Raw genomic sequence first — 23,020 nt, forward strand, 5'->3', positions numbered from 1 at the left:
CCTACATGTACATATTACCTCAATTACCTCGACTAACCGGCACATTGACTCTGTACCCGTACCCCCTGTATATAGTCTCCACATTGACTCTGTACCGGTACCCCCTGTATATAGCCTCCACATTGACTCTGTACCGGTACCCCCTGTATATAGCCTCCACATTGATTCTGTACTGGTACCCCCTGTATATAGTCTCCACATTGACTCTGTACCGGTACCCCCTGTATATAGTCTCCACATTGACTCTGTACCGGTACCCCCTGTATATAGCCTCCACATTGACTCTGTACCGGTTCCTCCTGTATATAGCCTCCACATTGACTCTGTACCGGTACCCCCTGTATATAGCCTCCACATTGACTCTGTACCGGTACCCCCTGTATATAGCCTCCACATTGACTCTGTACCGGTACCCCCCTGTATATAGCCTCCACATTGACTCTGTACCGGTACCCCCTGTATATAGCCTCCACATTGACTCTGTACCGGTACCCCCTGTATATAGCCTCCACATTGACTCTGTACCGGTACCCCCTGTATATAGCCTCCACATTGACTCTGTACCGGTACCCCCTGTATATAGCCTCCACATTGACTCTGTACCGGTCCCCCCTGTATATAGCCTCCACATTGACTCTGTACCGGTACCCCCTGTATATAGCCTCCACATTGACTCTGTACCGGTACCCCCTGTATATAGCCCCACTATTGTTATTTCACTGCTGCTCTTTAATTACTTGTTACTTTTTATTTCTTATTCTTATTTGCATATTTGAATAATTTTTGTTTGTTATTTTTAGATGTAGTTTTCTTAACTTTTTTTAAAAAAAAGTAATTTTTTTTTTAAATGCATTGTTGGTTAGGGGCTTGTAAAGTAAGCATTTCACTGTAATGTCTACACCTGTTGTATTCGGCATTTCACTGTAATGTCTACACCTGTTGTATTCGGCATTTCACTGTAATGTCTACACCTGTTGTATTCAGCATTTCACTGTAAGGTCTACTACACCTGTTGTATTCAGCATTTCACTGTGAGGTCTACTACACCTGTTGTATTCAGCATTTCACTGTAAGGTCTACTACACCTGTTGTATTCGGCATTTCACTGTAAGGTCTACTACACCTGTTGTATTCGGCATTTCACTGTAAGGTCTACTACACCTGTTGTATTTGGCATTTCACTGTGAGGTCTACTACACCTGTTGTATTCAGCATTTCACTGTGAGGTCTACTACACCTGTTGTATTCAGCATTTCACTGTAAGGTCTACTACACCTGTTGTATTCGGCATTTCACTGTAAGGTCTACTACACCTGTTGTATTCGGCATTTCACTGTAAGGTCTACACCGGTTGTATTCGGCGCATGTGACTAATAAAATTTGATTTGATATAGACTTACATTCTCCTGCAAAATGTCTTGATAAACTTTGGAATTCATTTTTCCATCGATGATAGCAAGCTGTCCAGGCCCTGAGGCCTGAAAACAGCCAACACCATAATGCTCCCTCCACCATACTTTACAGTGTGGATGAGGTTTTGATGTTGGTGTGCTGTGCCTTTTTTTCTCCACACATAGTGTTGTGTGTTCCTTCCAATCAACTCAACTGTAGTTTCATCTCTCCACAGAATATTTTGCCAGTAGCGCTGTGGAACATCCAGGTGCTCTTTTGCAAACTTCAGACGTGCAGTAATGTTTTTTTTTGGACAGCAGTGGCTTCTTCCGTGGTGTCCTCCCATGAACACCATTCTTGCGTAGTGTTTTACGTATCGTAGACTCGTCAACAGAGATTACAGAGATTTCTGTAAATCTTTAGCTGACACTAGGATTCTTATTAACCTCATTGAGCATTCTGCGCTGTGCTCTTGCAGTCATCTTTGCAGGACGGCCACTTCTAGGGAGAGTAGCAACAATGCTGAACTGTCTCCATTTATAGACAATGTGTCTTACCGTGGACTGATGAACATCAAGGCTTTTAGAGATACTTTTGTAACCCTTTCCAGCTTTATGCAAGTCAACAATTCTTAGTCTTCGGTCTTCTGCGGTCTCGTTTTGGTCGAGGCATGGTTCACATCAGGCAATGCTTCTTGTGAAAAGCAAACTCACATTTTGTGAGTGTTTTTTATAGGGCAGGGCAGCTCTAACCAACATCACCAATCGCATTGATTGGACTCCAGGTTAGCTGACTCCTGACTCCAATTAGCTTTTGGAGAAGTCATTAGCCTTGGGGTTCACATACTTTTTCCAACGTACACTGTGAATGTTTAAATGATGTATTCAATATAGACAAGAAAAATACAATAATTTGTGTGTTATTAGTTTAAGCAGACTATGTTTGTCTATTGTTGTGTCTTAGATGAAGATCAGGTCGAATTTCATGACCAATTTATGCAGAAATCCAGGAAATTCCCAAGGGTTCACATACTTTTTCTTGCCACTATACAACCACTCCAGGACCCCTGGACATTGAATAAGGTACTGACCTGTCTATACAACTACTCCAGGACCCCTGGACATTGAATAAGGTACTGACCCGTCTATACAACCACTCCAGTACCCCTGGACATTGAATAAGGTACTGACCTGTATATACAACCACTCCAGGACCCCTGGACATTGAATAAGGTACTGACCTGTCTATACAACCACTCCAAGACCCCTGGACATTGAATAAGATACTGACCCATCTATACAACCACTCCAGGACCCCTGGACATTGAATAAGGTACTGACCCGTCTATACAACCACTCCAGTACATTGAATAAGGTACTGACCCGTCTATACAACCACTCCAGGACCCCTGGACATTGAATAAGGTACTGACCTGTCTATACAACCACTCCAGGACCCCTGGACATTGAATAAGGTACTGACCTGTCTATACAACCACTCCAGTACATTGAATAAAGTACTGACCCGTCTATACAACCACTCCAGGACCCCTGGACATTGAATAAGGTACTGACCCGTCTATACAACCACTCCAGTACATTGAATAAGGTACTGACCTCTATATACAACCACTCCAGGACCCCTGGACATTGAATAAGGTACTGACCCGTCTATACAACCACTCCAGTACATTGAATAAGGTACTGACCTGTATATACAACCACTCCAGTACATTGAATAAGGTACTGACCTGTCTATCCAACCACTCCAGGACCCCTGGACATTGAATAAGGTACTGACCTGTCTATACAACCACTCCAGGACATTGAATAAGGTACTGACCTGTCTATACAACCACTCCAGGACCCCTGGACATTGAATAAGGTACTGACCTGTCTATCCAACCACTCCAGGACCCCTGGACATTGAATAAGGTACTGACCTGTCTATACAACCACTCCAGTACATTGAATAAGGTACTGACCTGTATATACAACCAGTCCAGGACCCCTGGACATTGAATAAGGTACTGACCTGTCTATACAACCACTCCAGGACCCCTGGACATTGAATAAGGTACTGACCTGTCTATACAACCACTCCAAGACCCCTGGACATTGAATAAGATACTGACCCATCTATACAACCACTCCAGGACCCCTGGACATTGAATAAGGTACTGACCCGTCTATACAACCACTCCAGTACATTGAATAAGGTACTGACCCGTCTATACAACCACTCCAGGACCCCTGGACATTGAATAAGGTACTGACCTGTCTATACAACCACTCCAGGACCCCTGGACATTGAATAAGGTACTGACCTGTCTATACAACCACTCCAGTACATTGAATAAAGTACTGACCCGTCTATACAACCACTCCAGGACCCCTGGACATTGAATAAGGTACTGACCCGTCTATACAACCACTCCAGTACATTGAATAAGGTACTGACCTCTATATACAACCACTCCAGGACCCCTGGACATTGAATAAGGTACTGACCCGTCTATCCAACCACTCCAGGACCCCTGGACATTGAATAAGGTACTGACCTGTCTATACAACCACTCCAGTACATTGAATAAGGTACTGACCCGTCTATCCAACCACTCCAGTACATTGAATAAGGTACTGACCTGTCTATACAACCACTCCAGGACCCCTGGACATTGAATAAGGTACTGACCCGTCTATACAACCACTCCAGGACCCCTGGACATTGAATAAGGTACTGACCCGTCTATACAACCACTCCAGTACATTGAATAAGGTACTGACCTCTATATACAACCACTCCAGGACCCCTGGACATTGAATAAGGTACTGACCCGTCTATACAACCACTCCAGGACCCCTGGACATTGAATAAGGTACTGACCCGTCTATACAACCACTCCAGGACCCCTGGACATTGAATAAGGTACTGACCTGTCTATACAACCACTCCAGTACATTGAATAAGGTACTGACCCGTCTATCCAACCACTCCAGTACATTGAATAAGGTACTGACCTGTATATACAACCACTCCAGGACCCCTGGACATTGAATAAGGTACTGACCCGTCTATACAACCACTCCAGGACCCCTGGACATTGAATAAGGTACTGACCTGTCTATACAACCACTCCAGGACCCCTGGACATTGAATAAGGTACTGACCTGTCTATACAACCACTCCAGTACATTGAATAAGGTACTGACCCGTACATACAACCACTCCAGTACATTGAATAAGGTACTGACCTGTACATACAACCACTCCAGTACATTGAATAAGGTACTGACCTGTCTATACAACCACTCCAGGACCCCTGGACATTGAATAAGGTACTGACCCATCTATATAACCACTCCAGGACCCCTGGACATTGAATAAGGTACTGACCTGTATATACAACCAGTCCAGGACCCCTGGACATTGAATAAGGTACTGACCTGTCTATACAACCACTCCAAGACCCCTGGACATTGAATAAGATACTGACCCATCTATACAACCACTCCAGGACCCCTGGACATTGAATAAGGTACTGACCTGTCTATACAACCACTCCAGTACATTGAATAAAGTACTGACCCGTCTATACAACCACTCCAGGACCCCTGGACATTGAATAAGGTACTGACCTGTATATATAACCACTCCAGGACCCCTGGACATTGAATAAGGTACTGACCTGTATATACAACCACTCCAGTACATTGAATAAGGTACTGACCTCTATATACAACCACTCCAGGACCCCTGGACATTGAATAAGGTACTGACCCATCTATCCAACCACTCCAGGACCCCTGGACATTGAATAAGGTACTGACCCGTCTATACAACCACTCCAGGACCCCTGGACATTGAATAAGGTACTGACCTGTATATACAACCACTCCAGGACCCCTGGACATTGAATAAGGTACTGACCTGTATATACAACCAGTCCAGGACCCCTGGACATTGAATAAGGTACTGACCTGTCTATACAACCACTCCAAGACCCCTGGACATTGAATAAGATACTGACCCATCTATACAACCACTCCAGGACCCCTGGACATTGAATAAGGTACTGACCTGTCTATACAACCACTCCAGTACATTGAATAAGATACTGACCCATCTATACAACCACTCCAGGACCCCTGGACATTGAATAAGGTATTGACCCATCTATACAACCACTCCAGGACCCCTGGACATTGAATAAGGTACTGACCCGTCTATACAACCACTCCAGGACCCCTGGACATTGAATAAGGTACTGACCTGTCTATACAACCACTCCAGTACATTGAATAAGGTACTGACCCGTCTATACAACCACTCCAGGACCCCTGGACATTGAATAAGGTACTGACCTGTATATACAACCACTCCAGTACATTGAATAAGGTACTGACCCGTCTATCCAACCACTCCAGTACATTGAATAAGGTACTGACCTGTATATACAACCACTCCAGGACCCCTGGACATTGAATAAGGTACTGACCTGTCTATACAACCACTCCAGGACCCCTGGACATTGAATAAGGTACTGACCCGTCTATCCAACCACTCCAGGACCCCTGGACATTGAATAAGGTACTGACCTGTCTATACAACCACTCCAGTACATTGAATAAGGTACTGACCCGTACATACAACCACTCCAGTACATTGAATAAGGTACTGACCTGTACATACAACCACTCCAGTACATTGAATAAGGTACTGACCTGTCTATACAACCACTCCAGGACCCCTGGACATTGAATAAGGTACTGACCCATCTATATAACCACTCCAGGACCCCTGGACATTGAATAAGGTACTGACCTGTATATACAACCAGTCCAGGACCCCTGGACATTGAATAAGGTACTGACCTGTCTATACAACCACTCCAAGACCCCTGGACATTGAATAAGATACTGACCCATCTATACAACCACTCCAGGACCCCTGGACATTGAATAAGGTACTGACCTGTCTATACAACCACTCCAGTACATTGAATAAGGTACTGACCTGTATATACAACCACTCCAGGACCCCTGGACATTGAATAAGGTACTGACCTGTCTATCCAACCACTCCAGTACATTGAATAAGGTACTGACCTGTATATCCAACCACTCCAGTACATTGAATAAGGTACTGACCTGTACATACAACCACTCCAGTACATTGAATAAGGTACTGACCTGTCTATACAACCACTCCAGTACATTGAATAAGGTACTGACCTCTATATACAACCACTCCAGGACCCCTGGACATTGAATAAGGTACTGACCCGTCTATACAACCACTCCAGGACCCCTGGACATTGAATAAGGTACTGACCCATCTATACAACCACTCCAGGATCCCTGGACATTGAATAAGGTACTGACCTGTATATACAACCACTCCAGGACCCCTGGACATTGAATAAGGTACTGACCTGTATATACAACCAGTCCAGGACCCCTGGACATTGAATAAGGTACTGACCTGTCTATACAACCACTCCAAGACCCCTGGACATTGAATAAGATACTGACCCATCTATACAACCACTCCAGGACCCCTGGACATTGAATAAGGTACTGACCTGTCTATACAACCACTCCAGTACATTGAATAAGATACTGACCCATCTATACAACCACTCCAGGACCCCTGGACATTGAATAAGGTATTGACCCATCTATACAACCACTCCAGGACCCCTGGACATTGAATAAGGTACTGACCCGTCTATACAACCACTCCAGGACCCCTGGACATTGAATAAGGTACTGACCCGTCTATACAACCACTCCAGGACCCCTGGACATTGAATAAGGTACTGACCTGTATATACAACCACTCCAGGACCCCTGGACATTGAATAAGGTACTGACCTGTCTATCCAACCACTCCAGGACCCCTGGACATTGAATAAGGTACTGACCTGTCTATACAACCACTCCAGTACATTGAATAAGGTACTGACCTGTATATACAACCACTCCAGTACATTGAATAAGGTACTGACCTGTCTATACAACCACTCCAGTACATTGAATAAGGTACTGACCTCTATATACAACCACTCCAGGACCCCTGGACATTGAATAAGGTACTGACCTGTCTATACAACCACTCCAGTACATTGAATAATGTACTGACCTGTATAACCAACCACTCCAGGACCCCTGGACATTGAATAAGGTACTGACCCGTCTATACAACCACTCCAGGACCCCTGGACGTTGAATAAGGTACTGACCTGTCTATACAACCACTCCAGGACCCCTGGACATTGAATAAGGTACTGACCTGTATATCCAACCACTCCAGGACCCCTGGACATTGAATAAGGTACTGACCTGTCTATACAACCACTCCAGTACATTGAATAAGGTACTGACCTGTATATACAACCACTCCAGTACATTGAATAAGGTACTGACCTGTCTATACAACCACTCCAGTACATTGAATAAGGTACTGACCTGTATATATAACCACTCCAGTACATTGAATAAGGTACTGACCTGTCTATACAACCACTCCAGTACATTGAATAATGTACTGACCTGTATAACCAACCACTCCAGGACCCCTGGACATTGAATAAGGTACTGACCCGTCTATACAACCACTCCAGGACCCCTGGACATTGAATAAGGTACTGACCCGTCTATACAACCACTCCAGTACATTGAATAAGGTACTGACCTGTCTATACAACCACTCCAGGACCCCTGGACATTGAATAAGATACTGGTACTGACTTGTATATACTTTAACTCTCATCGTAGTTCTATGGTGTTTTTTTATTTATTTATATATATCTTCTATTTTCTACTATTATTATTATTGTTATTATTACTGCATTGTTGGGAAAGAGGTCTCAAGGTAAGAATGTCGCTGTACTGTTTTACACCTGTTGTATCCTGTTCACGTGTGTCACGTCCTGACCAGTGAAAGGGTCATTTTGCCATAGTAGAATGGTCAGGGCGTGGCAGGGGGGGTTGTTTTGGGTGTTTTGGGGTTTGTTGTTTCTAGGGGAATTTGTTCTAGTTTTCTATTCATTTCTATTCTATTCATTCATTCGATTCATTTTCCATGTTTGGCCGAGTATGGTTTCCAATCAGAGGCAGGTCTCTTTCGTTGTCTCTGATTGGAAGCCATACTTAGGCAGCCTGTTTTCCTTTGGGTTTTTGTGGGTGGTTGTTTTCCATATTAGTCTTTGTACCTTACGGAACTGTTGGTCGTTGTTATTTGTTCTGTTTAAGTGTTCTCCTGTAATAAATTAAGAATGAGCACTATCCACACCGCGCCTTGGTCTGTTCACTACGACGCCTGGGACTACGTGGTGAACTTGAAACTATCTGTATCTCTTCTCTCCTCCTCATCTCCTCCTCCTCCTCCTCCTCCTCTCCTCTTCATCCTCTCCTCCTCCTCATCCTCCTCTCCTCTCCTCCTCCTCTCTCCATCCCTCTCCTCCTCCTCCTCCTCCTCCTCCTCCTCTCCTCCTCCCCTCCTCCTCATCCACCTCTCCTCCTCCTCTCCTCTCCTCCTCTAATCTCTTCCTCCTCTCCTTTCCTCAGCCATAAATGGGTATATGTATGGTAACCTGCTTCACATGGAGCTGTGCCAGGGTCGCACGGTGGCATGGCACCTGTTTGGGATGGGCAACGAGGTGGACATACACTCCGCCTACTTCCAGGGCAACACCCTATTGGACCGCGGTCACCGTGCCGACACACTCAGCCTGTTCCCGGCAACCTTCGTCACCGCGGCGATGGTTCCCTTGGCGACCGGGAAATGGCTGCTGAGCTGTCAGGTCAACGACCATCTACAGGGTGAGACCCCTGACCTCTGACCCCTAACCTCTAGACCTAGTTAGATGTGACAGTAGGTTCCAACCAGGAAGCTTTCCTTCCCAGGGGTAATTCAGTTCGCTATGTGGTTCTTAATGACAAGCTGTATAACTCTGGCCTGCTCTCACTCCGTCCTGTCCTTTCCTTTGTGTGTGTGTGTGTGTGTGTGTGTGTGTGTGTGTGTGTGTGTGTATCAGCTGGTATGCAGGCGCTATATGAGGTGGTATCCTGTGATAATGATGTCAGCCCCTCAGCAGCCCCCCCTGCTGGCCCAGTCAGGAAGTACTACCTGGCAGCAGAGATCGTCACCTGGGACTATGCTCCTACCGGAATGGACACACACACCAACCTCTCCCTCACACTGCCTGACAGGTAACACACACACACACACACCAGCCTCTCCCTCACACTGCCTGACAGGTAACACACACACACACACACACACACACACACACACACACACCAACCTCTCCGTCACACTGCCTGACAGGTAACACACACACACACACCAACCTCTCCATCACACTGCCTGACAGGTAACACACACACACATACACACACACACACACACACACACACACACACACACACACACACACACACACACACCAACCTCTCTCTCACACTGCCCGACAGGTAACACACACACACACACACCAACCTCTCCCTCACACTGCCTGACAGGTAACACACACACACACACACACACACACACACACACACACAGACACACACACACACACACACCAGCCTCTCCCTCACACTGCCCTACAGGTAACACACACACACACACACCAGCCTCTCCCTCACACTGCCCTACAGGTAACACACACACACACACACCAGCCTCTCCCTCACACTGCCCGACAGGTAACACACACACACACACACACACACACACACACACACACACACACACACACACACACACACACACACACACACACACACACACACACACACCAACCTCTCCCTCACACTGCTGACAGGTAACACACACACACACACACACACACACACACACACACACACACACACACACCAACCTCTCCCTCACACTGCCCGACAGGTAACACACACACACACACCAACCTCTCCCTCACACTGCCCGACAGGTAACACACACACACACACCAATCTCTCACTCACACTCCTCTGTCTCATCCTCATCTCTGTCTCGTCCCCCTCTCCTCTCTGTCTCGTCCCCCTCTCTTCTCTGTCTCGTCCCCCTCTCTTCTCTGTCTCGTCCCCCTCTCTTCTCTGTCTCGTCCTCCTCTCTTCTCTGTCTCGTCCCCCTCTCTTCTCTGTCTCGTCCCCCTCTCTTCTCTGTCTCGTCCCCCTCTCTTCTCTGTCTCGTCCCCCTCTCTTCTCTGTCTCGTCCCCCTCTCTTCTCTGTCTCGTCCCCCTCTCTTCTGTCTCATCCCCCTCTCTTCTCTGTCTCGTCCCCCTCTCCTCTCTGTCTCGTCCCCCTCTCTTCTGTCTCATCCCCCTCTCTTCTCTGTCTCGTCCCCCTCTCTTCTGTCTCATCCCTCTCTCCTCTCTGTCTCATCCTCTTCTACTTTTCTCTTTCCCCTCCTCCCCCTCCTCCTCCTCCTCCTCCTCCTCCTCCCAGTCCCTCTGAGGTGTTCTTCGGTAGTGGCGATGGCAGGATAGGCGGTCGCTATATGAAGGCGGTGTATCGGGGCTACACAGACGACACCTTCACTACCAGACAACCTCTCACCCCTGAAACACAACACCTGGGAATACTGGGTAAGAGCCTGCTGTCACTTCCCCCCCTCTCTCTCTCTGTTTCTCTGTGACTCTCTCTCATCTCATTGGGGCCCTTTTGTAGCTCAGTTGGTTGAGCATGGTGCTTATAACACCAGGGTAGTGGGTTCGATTTCCGGGACCACCCATACTTAAAATGTATGCACACATGACCGATAACTGCTTTCGATAAAAGTTTCAGCTAAATGGCAGAAATTCTCTCTCATCCCTGTCTCTCTTTAGGCCCGGTGCTGAGGGCTGAGGTAGGGGACATCCTCCAGGTGGTGTTTCTGAACAAGGCAGACAGGAACTACAGCATCCAGCCTCACGGCCTCCACTTCGACAAACAATACCAGGGAACCAGTTACCAAGACGGTGAGAAACACACACACACACACACACACACACACACACACACACACACACACACACACACACACACACACACACGTTCACTAGTGCAAGGCGTACATCAGTTATGATACCTTGTTCTTCTGACTGGCTGTGCTGTGTGTGTGCGTTATTTAATGTTTCCCCAGGTGTAGAGAAGCCAGGCTCGGCTGTGTCTCCAGGCTCCAGGTTCACCTATACCTGGCAGGTGTTGGATGGTCCCTCCCTCTCTGACCCTCCCTGTTTGTCCTACCTGTACTACTCTGGCTCCTCCCCTGTAGAGGACACCAACGCTGGCCTCACCGGACCACTACTGGTCTGTAGGCCTGGAACACTGGGGGACCACGGCAAGCAGGTACATGACAGTCCACACATACACACACACACACACACACACAAATAACTTTTTGGGGGGGAAATTAGATCGGCAGTTACTCACTAGAAATTTGACTTCCTGGACCTGGATCCTTCGTTTGGGCTACCCCATCTATCCCAGGTGATACTCCAAAACGTTGCTACCTGAGAAGGATGAGTCAGATCTTGGTCTTGCATTGGATATTATTAGTTGACATTCAGTCCTTTGGACAATAAAATAGATGAGCTCAGGGCGAGGATGTCCTTCCAAAGAGACATAACATGTATGTTACCATGTATGTTACCATGTATGTTACCATGTATGGTGACATACATGGTAACATACATGACATAGTTACAAGCGCACACACACATCACAGTATTGCTCTTATCATATCTATGTGTGTGTGTGTGCGTGCGTGTGTGTGCGTGTGTGTGTGTGTATATACGTGTGTGTGTGTGTGTGTGTGTGTGTGTGTGTGTGTGTGTGTGTGTGTGTATATGTGTGTGTGTGTGGTGCAGAGGAAGGTGGATAGGGAGTTATTCCTGCTGTTCTCTGTGATGGATGAGAATCTGAGCTGGTACCTTCAGAGGAACATAGAGACCTACGGATCAGACCAGTCAGACCCAGACAACGAAGACTTTCAGGAGAGCAACAATATGCACGGTATGAAACACGCACACCTGCATGTCCGCTTCTTCACCCGTCAAGTTGTAGGACCTGTCTACTAATAGTGCAGAACTGTCTTTTCCATTAGTTAGCACCCCGTTCAGCTATTTTATTATCGTTGCCGTCAACTTTTTACTATTTTCTATATCTCCTCTGAGAAGAGTAGTTGATATTCTCTCCTCTTCTCCTCTCTCCTCTCTCTTCTCTCTCCCCTCCTCTCCCCTCTTCTGTCCCCTCCTCTCCCCTCCTCACTCTCGTCTGTCCTCTCTCCCCTCCTCTCTCTCCTCTCCTCTCTCTCCTGTCTCTCCTCTCTCTCCTGTCTCTCCTCTCTCTCCTCTCTCCTCCTCGCACCCGTCCTCTTCTCTCTCCCCTCCTCTCCTCTCCTCTCTTTCCTCTCTCTTCCCTTCTCCTCTCTCCCCTCCACTCTCTCCCCCCTCCTCTCCTCTCTCACACCCTCTCCTCTCCCCTCTCCCACCTCCTCTCCCCTCCTCTCCTCTCTCTCCTCCTCTCCCCTCCTCTCCCCTCTCTCCTCCTCTCTTCTCTCCTCCTCCTCTCCCCTCCTCTTCTCTCCTCCTCTCTCTTCTCTTCTCTCTCCCCTCCTCTCTCCCCTCCTCTCTCCCCTCCTCTACTCTCCTCCTCTTTCTTCTCTTCTCTCTCCCCTCCTCTCTCCCCTCCTCTCTCCCCTCCTCTTCTCTCCTCCTCTCTCTTCTCTTCTCTCTCCCCTCTTCTCCCCTCCTCTTCTCTCTCCTCCTCTCCTCTCCTCTCTCCCTTCTCTCTCCTATCTCACAGTGGTCTAGTTGTTGATATAATTTCTCCCTCCTCTCTCTCCTCCTCTCCCTCCTTCTCTCTCAGCGGTGAACGGCTTCATGTACGGGAACCTTCCTGGCCTGGATATGTGTTCCGGGGACAGGGTTTTTTGGTACACCTTTGGGCTGGGTACGGAGGTGGATATCCATGGGGTGTACTGGGAGGGGAACACCTTCCAGAGACACGGTACTACCAGAGATACACTCAGCCTGTTCCCCCACACCACCGCTGCTGTCAGCATGCTGCCACACACACCTGGTACGTACACACACACACACACACACACACACACACACACACACACACACACACACACACGGCAGTGTCCACGCCAGACTGTCAGAGAGTTCCTGTTGTTTTTAAATGGATGACCTCACAGCCCACATCTTGTGATCTCTTACCTTTAAGAACACTTGACCAAAGGAAGTAGGAACGTCTAAATTGGAGATTTGAACGTAAACCAAAGTGACACTATATTGCTGCTCCTGGTTTACTAGAGAGAGCGTGTCCCCTCAGGCCTGGAGGGAAGCTAAAGTCATTCTGCTACCCAAGAATAGTAAAGCCCCCTTTACTGGCTCAAATAGCCGACCAATCAGCCTGTTACCAACCCTTAGTAAACTTCTGGGGGAAAAAAATGGTGTTTGACCAGATACAATGCTATTTTACAGTGAACAAATTGACAATGGACTTTCAGCACACTTATAGGGAAGGACATTCAACAAGCACAGCACTTAAACAAATCTTCCATCTTTACTAATGTCATACCACTGGCTTTGAGTAAAACCAGTGTGTTTATGAATGCTGATGACTCAACACTATACACGTCAGCTGCTACAGCGACTGAAATGACTGAAACACAATGGGGGGGGGGGCAGGTAGCCTAGTGGTTAGAGTGGAGGGGACCCTGGTAGCCTAGTGGTTAGAGCGGAGGGGCGGCAGGTAGCCTAGTGGTTAGAGTGGAGGGGACCCAGGTAGCCTAGTGGTTAGAGCGGAGGGGCGGCAGGTAGCCTAGTGGTTAGAGTGGAGGGGCGGCAGGTAGCCTAGTGGTTAGAGTGGAGGGGACCCAGGTAGCCTAGTGGTTAGAGCGGAGGGGCGGCAGGTAGCCTAGTGGTTAGAGTGGAGGGGCGGCAGGTAGCCTAGTGGTTAGAGTGGAGGGGAGGCAGGTAGCCTAGTGGTTAGAGTGGAGGGGCGGCAGGTAGCCTAGTGGTTAGAGTGGAGGGGCGGCAGGTAGCCTAGTGGTTAGAGTGGAGGGGCGGCAGGTAGCCTAGTGGTTAGAGTGGAGGGGCGGCAGGTAGCCTAGTGGTTAGAGTGGAGGGGCGGCAGGTAGCCTAGTGGTTAGAGTGGAGGGGAGGCAGGTAGCCTAGTGGTTAGAGTGGAGGGGCGGCAGGTAGCCTAGTGGTTAGAGTGGAGGGGAGACAGGTAGCCTAGTGGTTAGAGTGGAGGGGAGGCAGGTAGCCTAGTGGTTAGAGTTTAGGGGCGGCAGGTAGCCTAGTGGTTAGAGTGGAGGGGCGGCAGGTAGCCTAGTGGTTAGAGTGGAGGGGCGGCAGGTAGCCTAGTGGTTAGAGGGGAGGGGCGGCAGGTAGCCTAGTGGTTAGAGTGGAGGGGCGGCAGGTAGCCTAGTGGTTAGAGCGGAGGGGCGGCAGGTAGCCTAGTGGTTAGAGTGGAGGGGCGGCAGGTAGCCTAGTGGTTAGAGTGGAGGGGAGGCAGGTAGCCTAGTGGTTAGAGCGTTGGACTAGTAACCGAAAGGTTGCTAGATCGAATCCCCGACTGACAAAGTAAAAATCTGTCGTTCTGCCCCTGAACAAGGCAGTTAACCCACTGTTCCTAGGCCGTCATTGTAAATAAGAATTTGTTCTTAACTGACTTGCCTGGTTAAATAAAGGTAAAATAAATCAAAATAAACTGAGTAAGACAGACAGCTGTCATGTATATCCAGAAGTGACTTCATGTTTCAGATTTAGACTCTGTGATGCTGCTGTCAGAGGGGAACACTGTTGTCTACATGGACATTATTAATTTGTTTTTCACAACTCTTACCCCTGACCTCTACCCCTGACCTCTACCCCTGACCTCTTATGCCTGACCTCTACCCCTGACCTCTACCCCTGACCTCTACCCCTGACCTCTTACCCCTGACCTCTTACCCCTGACCTCTTACCCCTGACCTCTACCCCTGACCTCTTACCCCTGACATCTAACCCCTGACATCTAAACCCCTGTGTCTCTAGGTGTATTTGAGGTGAGCTGCAGAGTGACTGACCACTATAATGGAGGGATGAGACAGCAGTACTCTGTGAAGCCCTGCTCCGAGAGCAACGTGAAACACTCTCGCTCTCCTGCCTCGTCCGTGATTCGCTACTTCATCAGCGCAGAGGAAGTGGAGTGGGACTACTCACCTAACCGGGTCTGGGAACTAGAGAAACATCACGCTACAGAGGAGGACAGGTAAGAGAGGGGAAGGAGGGAGAGTGTTTCTGTGTGTCAAATCCAAATCACATTTTATTGGTCACATAAACAGGATTTAGCAGATGTTATTGTGAGTGTAGCGAAATGCTTGTGTGTGTGTGTGTGAGTGTATGTATATATGTGTGTGTGTATGTATATATGTGTGTGTGTGTGTGTGTGTTTGTGTGTGTTTGTGTCATTCATTCATTCATTAATTCATTCATAATATTGTGTGTGTGTGTCCCAGTCCAGGCAGTGTATTCGTGGGCAGGGGAGAGAATCGTATTGGTCCACGCTATAAGAAGGCGGTGTATAGACAGTACACTGATGACACCTTCAGGACACAGACGGTACTGCAGCCTGAACAACTGCACCTCGGCATTCTGGGTAGGGTAGTGGGTCCCAATAATATCTCCTTCCTCCTGATGTTTGCACTTGTTCACTACTTTCAACAAATGTAAAAGCATTGGATTGGTGGAAGACATGGGCTATAGTGAGTTTCTATATACCAGTAATTTCCTTTCAAATCCATGAAGCCAGAAGAGGACTGGCCACCCCTCATAGCCTGGTTCCTCTCTAGGTTTCTTCCTAGGTTTTGACCTTTCTAGGGGAGTTTTTCCTAGCCACCCCTCATAGCCTGGTTCCTCTCTAGGTTTCTTCCTAGGTTTTGACCTTTCTAGGGGAGTTTTTCCTAGCCACCCCTCATAGCCTGGTTCCTCTCTAGGTTTCTTCCTAGGTTTTGACCTTTCTAGGGGAGTTTTTCCTAGCCACCGTGCTTCTACACCTGCATTGCTTGCTGTTTGGGGTTTTAGGCTGGGTTTCTGTACAGCACTTTGTGATATCAGCTGATGTAAGAAGGGCTTTATAAATACATTTGATTTGATTTGATGAAGGGAAGTAGCGGTGAAGAAGGCGGGATTAGTGAGATGCATACTGTCTCTTTAAAACAGTCACTGAATAAATAAACCTGGCCATTCTGGCAGCTGATCAAATCCCAGCTAGCACATTTGGTTCCTTGGAAGTTGTGGGAACGTATGTTTTTGGTTTCACGTTGGTAGTTTAAAACTGAACGTTTTTAAAACGTTAGAACTTTTTTCCTTTTCCCGGGAACGTTTATTTTTAGGTTCTGAGAACGTTTTTACTCTGTTTCCTCCCAGTTTTCCTGGGAGTTATTATTTACGCTCTGAGAACAGACATTTCTAGGTTATTTGGAGGGTTTTTGAATAGCTTCCTTGAAGGCGAACACATGGGTTTGTTTTCATCATGTCCGAGGGATTTCTAGGTCAGTGAGATTTTTCAACGCGTAATTGTCCACGAAGAGGGCGGGGCTGGGATCCGCGCTCCCAAACAAAACCCCATATGACGGCTTCCGGTGTATTGAATAAAAAAATTAACGAAATCCTGTTAATTTAAATGAAAATAAAGTGAAACTAAATGTAGTCCTGGTTTGAGGCATTTAGCTAACATCTATGTAATACTGATTATACTATACGGCTCTATGTAATACTGATTATACTATACGGCTCTATGTAATACTGATTATACTATACGGCTCTATGCTATACGGCTCTATGCTGTACTGATTATACTATACGGCTCTATGTAATAGTGATTATACTATACGGCTCTATGTAATACTGATTATACTATACGGCTCTATGCTATACGGCTCTATGTAATACTGATCATACTATACGGCTCTATGTAATACTGATTATACTATACGGCTCTATGTAATACTGATTATACTATACGGCTCTATGTAATACTGATTATACTATACGGCTCTATGTAATAGTGATTATACTATACGGCTCTATGTAATACTGATTATACTATACGGCTCTATGCTATACGGCTCTATGCTGTACTGATTATACTATACGGCTCTATGTAATAGTGATTATACTATACGGCTCTATGTAATACTGATTATACTATACGGCTCTATGCTATACGGCTCTATGTAATACTGATCATACTATACGGCTCTATGCTATACGGCTCTATGTAATACTGATTATACTATACGGCTCTATGTAATAGTGATTATACTATACGGCTCTATGTAATACTGATTATACTATACGGCTCTATGCTATACGGCTCTATGTAATACTGATTATACTATACGGCTCTATGTAATACTGATTATACTATACGGCTCTATGTAATAGTGATTATACTATACGGCTCTATGTAATACTGATTATACTATACGGCTCTATGCTATACGGCTCTATGCTGTACTGATTATACTATACGGCTCTATGTAATAGTGATTATACTATACGGCTCTATGTAATACTGATTATACTATACGGCTCTATGCTATACAGCTCTATGCTATACGGCTCTATGCTATACGGCTCTATGTAATACTGATTATACTATACGGCTCTATGTAATAGTGATTATACTATACGGCTCTATGTAATACTGATTATACTATACGGCTCTATGCTATACGGCTCTATGTAATACTGATCATACTATACGGCTCTATGCTATACTGATCATACTATACGGCTCTATGTTATACTGATTATACTATACGGCTCTATGCTATACGGCTCTATGTAATACTGATTATACTATACGGCTCTATGCTATACGGCTCTATGTAATACTGATTATACTATAAGGCTCTATGCTATACGGCTCTATGCTATACAGCTCTATGCTATACAGCTCTATGCTATACGGCTCTATGTAATACTGATTATACTATACGGCTCTATGTAATACTGATTATACTATACGGCTCTATGTAATACTGACTATACTATACGGCTCTATGTAATACTGATCATACTATACGGCTCTATGTTATACTGATTATACTATACGGCTCTATGCTATACGGCTCTATGTAATACTGATTATACTATAAGGCTCTATGTAATACTGATTATACTATACGGCTCTATGCTATACGGCTCTATGTAATACTGATTATACTATACGGCTCTATACTATATGGCTCCATGTAATACTGATTATACTATAAGGCTCTATGTAATACTGATTATACTATACGGCTCTATGCTATACGGCTCTATGCTATACAGCTCTATGCTATACGGCTCTATGCTATACGGCTCTATGTAATACTGATTATACTATACGGCTCTATGCTATACGGCTCTATGTAATACTGATTATACTATACGGCTCTATGCTATACTGATTATACTATACGGCTCTATGTAATAGTGATTATACTATACGGCTCTATGTAATACTGATTATACTATACGGCTCTATGCTATACGGCTCTATGCTATACAGCTCTATGCTATACGGCTCTATGCTATACGGCTCTATGTAATACTGATTATACTATACGGCTCTATGCTATACGGCTCTATGCTATACGGCTCTATGTAATACTGATTATACTATACGGCTCTATGCTATAGTGATTATACTATACGGCTCTATGTAATACTGATTATACTATACGGCTCTATGCTATACTGATCATACTATACGGCTCTATGCTATACGGCTCTATGTAATACTGATCATACTATACGGCTCTATACTATACGGCTCTATGCAATACTGATTATACTATACGGCTCTATGTTAATCTGATTATACTATACGGCTCTATGTAATACTGATTATACTATACGGCTCTATGATATAAGGCTCTATGCTATACTGATTATACTATACAGCTCTATGCTATACGGCTCTATGCTATACTGATTATACTATACAGCTCTATGCTATACGGCTCTATGCTATACTGATTATACTATATGGCTCTATGCTATACGACTCTATGCTATACTGATTATACTATACAGCTCTATGCTATACGGCTCTATGTAATACTGATTATACTATACGGCTCTATGTAATACTGATTATACTATACGGCTCTATGCTATACTGATCATACTATATGGCTCTATGCTATACGGCTCTATGTAATACTGATCATACTATACGGCTCTATGCTATACGGCTCTATGTAATACTGATTATACTATACAGCTCTATACTATACGGCTCTATGTAATACTGATTATACTATACAGCTCTATGCTATACGGCTCTATGTAATACTGATTATACTATACGGCTCTATGTAATACTGATTATGCTATACAGCTCTATGTAATACTGATCATACTATACGGCTCTATGCTATACGGCTCTATGCTGTACTGATTATACTATACGGCTCTATACTATACGGCTCTATGCTATACAGCTCTATGTAATACTGATTATACTATACGGCTCTATGTAATACTGATTATACTATACGGCCCTATGCTATACGGCTCTATGCTATACTGATCATACTATACGGCTCTATGCTATACGGCTCTATGCTATACTGATTATACTATACGGCTCTATGCTATACGGCTCTATGCTATAGTGATTATACTATACGGCTCTATGCTATACGGCTCTATGTAATACTGATTATACTATACGGCTCTATACTATACGGCTCTATGCTATACTGATTATACTATACGGCTCTATGTAATACTGATTATACTATACGGCTCTATGCTATACTGTTTATACTATACGGCTCTATGTAATACTGATTATACTATACGGCTCTATGCTATACGGCTCTATACTATACGGCTCTATGCTATACTGATTATACTATACGGCTCTATGTAATACTGATTATACTATACGGCTCTATGTAGTACTGATTATACTATACGGCTCTATGTAGTACTGATTATACTATATAGCTCTATGCTATACTGATTATACTATACGGCTCTATGTAATACTGATTATACTATACGGCTCTATGCTATACGGCTCTATGTAATACTGATTATACTATACGGCTCTATACTATACGGCTCTATGCTATACTGATTATACTATACGGCTCTATGCTATACTGATTATACTATACGTCTCTATGTAATACTGATTATACTATACGGCTCTATACTATACGGCTCTATGTAATACTGATTATACTATACGGCTCTATGCTATACGGCTCTATGCTATACTGATTATACTATACGGCTCTATGTAATACTGATTATACTATAAGGCTCTATGTAATACTGATTATACTATACGGCTCTATGTAATACTGATTATACTATACGGCTCTATGCTATACTGATCATACTATACGGCTCTATGCTATACGGCTCTATGTAATACTGATCATACTATACGGCTCTATACTATACGGCTCTATGCTATACTGATTATGCTATACGGCTCTATGCTATACTGATTATACTATACGTCTCTATGTAATACTGATTATACTATACGGCTCTATACTATACGGCTCTATGTAATACTGATTATACTATACGGCTCTATGCTATACGGCTCTATGCTATACTGATTATACTATACGGCTCTATGTAATACTGATTATACTATAAGGCTCTATGTAATACTGATTATACTATACGGCTCTATGTAATACTGATTATACTATACGGCTCTATGCTATACTGATCATACTATACGGCTCTATGCTATACGGCTCTATGTAATACTGATCATACTATACGGCTCTATACTATACGGCTCTATGCTATACTGATTATGCTATACGGCTCTATGTTAATCTGATTATACTATACGGCTCTATGTAATACTGATTATACTATACGGCTCTATGCTATACGGCTCTATGTAATACTGATCATACTATACGGCTCTATGCTATACGGCTCTATGTAATACTGATTATATTATACGGCTCTATGTAATACTGATTATACTATACGGCTCTATGTAATACTGATTATACTATACGGCTCTATGTAATACTGATCATACTATATGGCTCTATGCTATACGGCTCTATGCTATACGGCTCTATGTAATACTGATCATACTATACGGCTCTATGCTATACGGCTCTATGTAATACTGATTATACTATACGGCTCTATGCTATACGGCTCTATGCTATACTGATTATACTATACGGCTCTATGTAATACTGATTATACTATACAGCTCTATACTATACGGCTCTATGTAATACTGATCATGCTATGCGTTTTTGGTGCATGGTTCCCTCTAAACTGCCACTGCAGATGGAATATCAGCACAGAGAGAAACACGAGATGGAACTTCACTCATCTTTCTAGAGTCATCCCCTTTAATTAGTTAACACTATGGGCGTTTCCCTCTGCTGTCGGGGGAATCAACGCAATATTAGGGAGTCATCCCCTTTAATTAGTTAACACTATGGGCGTTTCCCTCCGCTATCGGGGGAATCAACGCAATATTAGGGAGTCATCCCCTTTAATTAGTTAACACTATGGGCGTTTCGCTCTGCTGTCGGGGGAATCAACGCAATATTAGGGAGTCATCCCCTTTAATTAGTTAACACTATGGGCGTTTCCCTCCGCTGTCGGGGGAATCAACGCAATATTAGGGAGTCATCCCCTTTAATTAGTTAACACTATGGGCGTTTCCCTCCGCTGTCGGGGGAATCAACGCAATATTAGGGAGTCATCCCCTTTAATTAGTTAACACTATGGGCGTTTCCCTCCGCTGTCGGGGGAATCAACGCAATATTAGGGAGTCATCCCCTTTAATTAGTTAACACTATGGGCGTTTCGCTCCGCTGTCGGGGGAATCAACGCAATATTAGCCCGTTTCAATGTAACATACCGAAACAAAATGAACTACGCGAAGCTAACTGCGCCAGAGATTTTCTTGTAGGCAGAGCACATTGGAGTAGGATTATGTTGCATTAAAAAGTGACTCTATATGAGCTGCAGTAGGGCCTATGTGCAAATAGACCATTGCAATATATGGATCTGTGCCATTCACTTTGAACTGGGCTGTTTAAAGACTGAGTGGTCGTGCTTAATGCGCTTGGTTTGAGATCAAAGCGAGAGCTGCATGTAGCCGCCTGTGTACATTTTGTTCATATTATTTGCTAGTTAATGATTTATTAGCCCAGTTATAGATCATTTGTAGTCAGCAGTGGGGGAGGGATTACTTCCTACAAGAGAACAAAACATGTACATTTCTAGACATCTTTGAAAAAGCAAGTCAGGTAAAGAGCATTTTTTTTATGTCTTAAAGGGCCAGTGTTGTATTTTGAGACGTATTGAATAAGCGAAGTAGCCAATAGGCAGAAAGTAGCATTTGTCTGATTCTATGTAATAATGGTATGGGAATAACAATGCATTTTATTTTGTAAAGTGGTTTCTTGCATCAAACAACACATTTTCAGTCACCACCTTGTCTGAAGGACAAGTTGATCAACAGGTTAATGTCGAGCCTGCATGTTTTCTTCAAGTCTCATGGAATGTAGGTCCTACATTGAACACCACACATCGGCTGCTACTGTAGGCTGAATGATAGAACAGCTATT

The 23,020-nt window shown here is 44.8% G+C and overlaps 1 protein-coding gene across 1 annotated transcript in view; it reads left to right on the forward strand.

Annotated features, from left to right (window-relative positions):
* The window catches only part of hephl1b (hephaestin-like 1b), a 72,095-nt gene that overhangs the window by 38,178 nt on the left and 10,897 nt on the right, over positions 1–23,020 (forward strand). The window contains exons 5-13 of the mRNA XM_029770406.1: positions 8,964–9,218; positions 9,434–9,608; positions 10,849–10,988; positions 11,229–11,360; positions 11,525–11,730; positions 12,252–12,396; positions 13,252–13,464; positions 15,435–15,651; positions 15,899–16,038. Coding sequence (XP_029626266.1) covers positions 8,964–9,218; positions 9,434–9,608; positions 10,849–10,988; positions 11,229–11,360; positions 11,525–11,730; positions 12,252–12,396; positions 13,252–13,464; positions 15,435–15,651; positions 15,899–16,038 — 1,623 coding nt within the window. The remainder of the gene's footprint in view (positions 1–8,963; positions 9,219–9,433; positions 9,609–10,848; positions 10,989–11,228; positions 11,361–11,524; positions 11,731–12,251; positions 12,397–13,251; positions 13,465–15,434; positions 15,652–15,898; positions 16,039–23,020) is intronic.

Source organism: Salmo trutta, chromosome 12 (assembly GCF_901001165.1).
Source record: "Salmo trutta chromosome 12, fSalTru1.1, whole genome shotgun sequence".
In the NCBI taxonomy this organism is placed as follows: domain Eukaryota; kingdom Metazoa; phylum Chordata; class Actinopteri; order Salmoniformes; family Salmonidae; genus Salmo; species Salmo trutta.